The 6,843-nt window shown below is 39.0% G+C and overlaps 1 protein-coding gene across 1 annotated transcript; it reads left to right on the forward strand.

Moving 5' to 3' along the window:
* Window positions 1-2,789: 2,789 nt before the first annotated feature.
* Window positions 2,790-5,632, forward strand: LOC128897835 (voltage-dependent L-type calcium channel subunit alpha-1D-like). The gene is made up of 3 exons (XM_054167717.1): window positions 2,790-2,967; window positions 3,737-4,057; window positions 5,032-5,632. The coding sequence occupies exons 1-3, from the start codon at window positions 2,824-2,826 to the stop codon at window positions 5,323-5,325; spliced, it is 759 nt and encodes a 252-aa protein (XP_054023692.1). The 5' UTR covers window positions 2,790-2,823; the 3' UTR covers window positions 5,326-5,632.
* Window positions 5,633-6,843: the final 1,211 nt, after the last annotated feature.

Here is a 6,843-nt window from a genome sequence, read left to right on the forward strand (position 1 = left end):
ATTAGCAGTGCTAATCCTCTGGTGAAACTAGGCACAAACTCAAAACTCTTGGATTTTGGTCTTTGACCTCTGACACTTTACAGAGAGGAAGCACTTGGGGTTGTGAAGTGCAAAATAAACCTTCCTGTGGCTTTTTCTTGGTGCACAAGAAACAACACTCAGTTCCATGCAATCCCCCAGTGTCTCAAAGAATACTTTTGCACATAGTGTGGTCGGCACAGCCAGGTCTGTTACACATCTTTGGGTGGTGCCATCTAACCAGTGCAATCAAGACAAGACAATAGTAGATAATTTCTGGAAGAGTCTCCACATTTTGTCTGCTCTGCAATGGATTTGCTTTCTAGCAGAACCAGAGCTGTCTCAGAGCTGTCTTTCATTCTGATAGTGCTAGCAATCAGAGCCACAGCCCTTTTATCTTTGCAAGTATGACTGTGAGGACCCCGTGGATAGGAAAATAGGTTTCAGTCCTTTCCTCTCAGACACACTAAAAAATGCAGGTAGAGATTTAAAAAATAAGTGTTTCAGAAACAAATCTAGTGGGATCACTATACAACTTCTGAGGTACAGTCTCAGTCTGTTTAAAGCTGTAGTAAAGGGAAGCAGCAAAATATTTTAATAAATGATTAATATATTAATAAAAGAAACATTCTTCTGCAATACCATCAGTGCTGGGTCCTCACTTTTGGCACTCAGCTCTTTGGGACAAGACTAGTAACACTGCTGTTTGGCTTTTCTGACCTTAGGGGAGCAGACGGAAATTTGAGTCTTGCACTCTTAGAGAGTAAATAACTCAGATGAATGATAGTGAAATGTATAGGAAGCTCCTAGCTCTCTTCCTATAGCTGAAGGAAAAGACATCAAACAAAAGGGAGATTGTTAAAGGAGACTCCTGTACATCGGTCTGCAAGCTTTTCAGATAGCAGAGGAATTTTAAGCCAGAGAAATAGAGGGATGCTTTGTATATCCATTCCATACATTGCAGGGAGAACAACCTTCTTACAAAAATTCCCTGAGGTCTTCCAATAAAGGTGCTGCAAGGGGAAGGCTGAAGGTTTCCTGTTGCTGCAGCCTTTGGGATTCATTGAGCTTTTCTGATAAAAGTTTTGATGACAGTCTTAAGCAGACATTTCCTTAGAGGAAGGTTACACATTTTATCTCACTTACCAGAGACTAGATAAATGCAGTAGATAAGAAGACCTGCTTCAGACCTATGTTATGTAAAGGTAATGTAGGAAGTTGTCCAACTTACACCACTATAATGTCACAAAAGTGCAGCCAGGCCTGCTGTCCTAACAGTTCATTTAATGATCAAGAACAAAGTTGAGAAATTTTAGCGGCTCGGTATCTTAGCAGATTTTAAAATATGCTCAAATCTATTGTTTGTGTATGAGCTGTCTGGCCTGAGAGAAGGCCATGATGCTCTCTTATAGAGAAAGAAAAAATAAACAAATAAAAGGGATCCTGCAACATTGCACTAAACAGCTTCGGGATTCAGCCCAGGTTAATGTAACACACAGAGCCGTGGCTGAGTACCATAGTTAGCACATTGAGCTCTGTGTCTAGCTTTCTAGAGGTTTTTATACCAAACTCATCACCACTATATTTGAGCAACTTCCAGAATTGTACTGAGAAATGTGTAAGATGTTCTTTCAGTCTGTCCTGGGGAATAACATGTGCAAAGAAGTGTCTTGTTTTGGATGAGGGGACCTTGTGGCTTGCTTTTTATTCATTTTGGTATTGGGACATTTAGCTCTTGTTAGGACTGGGAGCTAAGCCTTACATTCCTGTATTTGGATTGACTATAGAGACAAGGGAAAGAGAGAGAGTTGCTCCTCCTAATGGTGAACCCATTAGGAGAAATCCTCTCCTAGAGCGGCCTATTTTATTCTAATGGCTCTTTAAGGAACCTTGACTATTAATATCCAGCATTAAGTGTCTGGTGATAACTATGAGGAATCATAAGTCTATGGCAATTCTTTCTTCAGTTCTGTTTACAAAATTATTGGTGTGGGAAATAGATGCCAAGAATTATTTCAGGAAATTCCAAGAGGGCACAATTTTGTGTTATTGCTGCGCACAGTCAGGCTCTTTCCAGTTTCCCCACTATGATGCTCACAGCTGTGAGGATGTGTCTGGATTCCAGCTGCTGTTCAGTGTCCAACCTATTTTCACACTGAAGCTAAAACAGAGGAATGGCAACCATGAACTGCTCCCCATTGTTCTGCAAGCTTTGACCTAGACTAGCTGAAACATTTCCACATCAGCCAAATTTCTAGATCCAGTTTAGATTTCTACTTTCTTCTCTCTAGCGTTTACATGAATAATAACAGTTTACATAACAGCAGAGACTATGGCATATTGTTGTCATAAGGAACAGAATAAATACCAGGCACTGGCATCACGAGTCCACTGACACGATGTTTTCATAGTGCTTCCCAGGAACTGGGAATTTGAGATTTCCTTTGGGAAGTCTGGCTCATTAGAATGAAGTTTAAGACCATGGGGAAGAAAGAAGAAACTCGGTAACTGTTGGCAGCACTTTTCATCAAAACTGAAGTGTCTGAACCAGTCTGTTGCATAGCACAAGGTTGCTTTGTGACACAGCTACTTCAAATACTGTCGTGTTTAGGCTGATGGTGCAGCTTCTACACAGGACTGCATTTGCTCATGTGATGAATCTATCCGTTATCTTTTAAACAGCTGCTTGCTTCTGTTAACACAAAGCATTTCTTACTGGGGGATGTCTCCTTATTTGTGTGATGGTTGACTCATGCTGAAGTTCTGAAAATAATAGACTTTGAGGAAAAAAACTTGATTTCCCTAATGACTCGTGGTTTCCCTGTAGCACACAGAAGATCTTCCTTTAACTTCGAATGCCTCCGCCGACAAAGCAGTCAAGATGACATACCACTCTCTCCCAACTTCCACCACCGCACTGCTTTACCGCTTCACTTAATGCAGCAGCAGGTAACCACAAAATCTTATTTCACTGATAAGGAATTACAGCTTTCCAGCTTCTCTGCTGTACTTCTGACTTTCAGTGTTGTTTCAGACAGCATTGATGTAGTATGTAGTTTGACTGTGCACAGCTTCTAGGCCAAGTGCAGACTTGTAGTTGCTAGACATGGGGATTCTCAAACATAATCCACAAAACACTGACAATGAGCAGTTTGCCCCTATGGCTCTTTAAGTGTTCACAAAGGAATTTTCCCTAAGGAATTTTGACCAGGACTGTGTAATATGACAACTGTCTATTACTCTGTTTGTGCAGTTTCTCAGTTCTGTTTGTGGAAAATTGCAAAGACAACACACAACTTCTGAGGGTCAGTGCCCAGCTCTATTTGGCCCTGAGAAGATGGCAGTTTCCACTGCCTAGAGACACCATCCAAAATGCTTGGGAAAAAAACACTGACAGCTTCCTGTCCTGTCCCCGCAGGACAGAAGGACTGTTTCTACACTTTGCTTTCTTGCTTTAATATATTATATAAGCAATCGCTTTTCTTCTTTAATGCTAATATCAGGATTTTTTGATCTGACTAAAAACAGAGGGAAAAAACCAAACAAACAATTTATCTTGTCAGTTAACCAATTTCAGTCCCTTTCCTCCTTTATATGACTATTAAACATTGGGAAAAGCACTGTTAAATTTGCATAGCTGCTGCCTGAACCATTGGTTTGAACTGAGTATGACTGAATATTTGAAGTCACTAACTGCTAAAATTCTTCACCTTACCAGGTCATGGCTGTTGCAGGTCTGGATTCCAGCAAAGCTCATAAACATTCACCAAGCCGTTCAACGCGTTCCTGGGCTACCCCACCTGCAACCCCTCCCAACAGGGACCATACGCCGTATTACACACCTCTAATCCAGGTTGATAGGGCTGACTCCACAGAGCATATGAATGGCAGCCTGCCTTCCTTGCATAGGAGCTCTTGGTACACAGATGACCCTGATATCTCCTACCGAACATTTACACCAGCCAATTTAACAGTCCCTAATGACTTTAGGCATAAACACAGTGACAAACAGAGGAGTGCAGACAGCTTGGTTGAAGCGGTAAGTGTTACAGAAACCTCCAAAGTAGCCAAGAGCTGGCTGTCTTGATTGTGTTAACTTTATAAAGTGTGTAATGTAGGTCATTATCTCTGAAAATGGGCTGGTTTCAGTTTCAGAGCACAAACTTGGGTTTAGGTGAAGACAGGGGAACTTACTTGTAGTTCTCATGTCATAAATGATTTCTACTAAATCCAAATGTTTACATCAGTGTGTCAGAACTGGAGAGATTTGAAATACAAGTTTTCTACATGAGGATCACTTTCCTTCCACAGTGGCCGATAGGGAAGAGATGATGAATGTGTTGGTCCTTTGTTGTTTTATAGAACTATGTCACTGTTGTTGCAGTAATGTGAATAAAAGATCACAAACTCTCTGAATTAGTGCACTAAATGCAGAGGGGTGAATAAGAGCTGCAAGGATTGATCTGCAGGTGCCACTAGAGTGTTAAGAATTCTCTCATGTTAAAAAATATTTCAAGATAAAGAGTGTACAGCATTTCTGAATCAGTTACTGTCCTTGCTGCCTTCAATCACTTCTCCATTGCTATGAGCTAATTAATTCATGTTGTTAATTTTAGTTGCAAATGAGACTTCTGCCTCTTTCTTTCTCATAAAGTACCAAGAATGTATCCAAAATTCTATATTTCAGGCAATTGTTCCAATTCCACCATCTAAGATATATTAACTCTCTCTGTATTTATATATGTCTTGAGTGTATCAGTCTGATGATTGATGTTTATCAGCCTACACCCAAACCTGTAAAGAGAAAAGTCAGTGTATTGCATCATCAGTTCCATTTTCACGTAACTGATATGGTGTGCTTTGGAGCCATTTGACTGCTCTCTTACACACTGTAGTGTGCTGTAGTGATTCAGCAGTGGGTTTCTAGTGTTTTCCACAAATGAGAAAAGTTGTTATGACCTGTCTGTTCTCTAATTCCACTGTATATCTCATTCTCTCCTTTCCATCTGCCAGGTACTTATATCTGAAGGCCTAGGAAGGTATGCAAAGGACCCTAAATTTGTTTCAGCTACAAAACACGAGATTGCTGATGCATGTGACATGACTATTGATGAGATGGAAAGTGCAGCAAGTAATCTTCTCAATGGAAATATCAGCAATGGGACCAATGGGGATATGTTTCCCATTTTAAGCAGACAAGATTATGAACTTCAAGATTTTGGTCCTGGCTACAGTGATGAAGAACCAGAAACGGGACATTATGAAGAAGACTTAGCTGATGAAATGATATGCATTACAAGTTTATAGTATTTAGCAAGGAAAAACGATTCTAACAACAGAAAAAGTGCCTCATAGTTTAAAGATGATAGGCACTAGCTGGAGTGAATAACCAATCAAGTTTTGTACAAGTGATGTCACACCTCAAGGAAGCCATAACTAATAAATTATCTCCATGTTGCCGAAATGTGGTCAGAGCTGCAGTACATCAAGTCGCCTCCCACAGAATCTTCCCACGTTCTTCTGTAGGCATAAGGTTATTTTGAAACTAGGCAGATTGTGACAACCAGTTTTTTGAGGGCCAGAGTGAGAATCTGAGGTGTACTATGCTGCCTGTCTTTCATGGTAGAGCAGGATTTTGTCAGTGAAAATCTCTGTATACATCTGGCACAAAATTGTGTGGGAAAGAGCAACATGAGAAGAGTGATGACAACCTATAATGTCATTACCTCAGCACTCAAAAGCATATCAGTTACCTATTGCATATCCATTCTAATGATTTAAAACTTGCCTCCTGATTTCTTTTCTTTATGCTCTTCTGAAATACAGTTTGTCACGCTCTACCTGTTAGAGATTATTGGAAAAAGAAGTTATATAAAGAATAATCTCTCATATGTAACGGCAGTTTACATAGGAAAATATCATTCAGATAGTCTGTTTTATGACTATCACATTAAGGGCAAATTATACTGGAATAATTGCATTCTTACTAAATGCACTTGCAACCAGGTTATAGTTGAATTAGATAAGATAGTTTGCTAAAAATTATATAGTAGAAATTACTGTAAATGACTTGTAATATATGATGATTTGTATTTGTAAAGAGATGTTCTATATTTTGTAATTATTGTACCGTAATTGAACTGCAGCAATATTTATGGACCCTAATTATTGTAAGTCTCCACAGGATTCTAGATAGAAGTATTTTTACTTGGAATATATAGATCTATAGCATAAATATTTAAATAGAGCCACCTCTCAGTGTAAATCTCTTTTTGGGATAAAGTGTCGAGTTTGAACTTGACAACAGATTATTTTATTTCTTTTTTTTTTTAAGTAATTGAGTTGAATCTCTCTTCAAATGGGATGCACAGTTGGCTATTACACTTGGAAAGATAAAAGATGTAATGTTGGTTTGAATTTTTTGATTGAAAGATCTAATTTTATGTTTTTTTTATCGCTCCTATTCTAAAAATCAATATTGAAAGTGTTAAAAATTTGGGAAGTTCGTGCCAGGGTATTACTAGTCACAAAGCAATTAGAGTTGACAAAGTGTATTACCTGCAATACCCTACTTGGAACAAGAAGCGTCGTGGGCAGGAAATATTTCACAGGTAAACGAGATCGGTTTACTTCGGAACTGCTTTGCTTGGAGAGAACAGAAATACGATAAAATTATTCTTCACAGAACCAAAAACCTCAGTGTAAGAAGTACACTATTTTATTGCCTCTACCTTTTTGTTGTTTTATGTGTACTACTATTTCAAAGATTTATTTTTATGCAAACGAGAGGGCTGAGATATTTGTTCACAATGCAGTAAAACCCTG

The sequence above is a fragment of the Dryobates pubescens genome, chromosome 1, assembly GCF_014839835.1.
Source record: "Dryobates pubescens isolate bDryPub1 chromosome 1, bDryPub1.pri, whole genome shotgun sequence".
In the NCBI taxonomy this organism is placed as follows: Eukaryota; Metazoa; Chordata; class Aves; order Piciformes; family Picidae; genus Dryobates; species Dryobates pubescens.

Bases quoted from the DNA above. Each gene is read 5' to 3' on its own strand.
- LOC128897835 (XM_054167717.1), top strand. From the start codon at position 2,824: ATGACTCGTGGTTTCCCTGTAGCACACAGAAGATCTTCCTTTAACTTC. The intron at 2,968-3,736 runs GTAACCACAAAA...TCACCTTACCAG, and splicing joins TTCACTTAATGCAGCAGCAG to GTCATGGCTGTTGCAGGTCT. The intron at 4,058-5,031 runs GTAAGTGTTACA...TCCATCTGCCAG, and splicing joins CAGACAGCTTGGTTGAAGCG to GTACTTATATCTGAAGGCCT.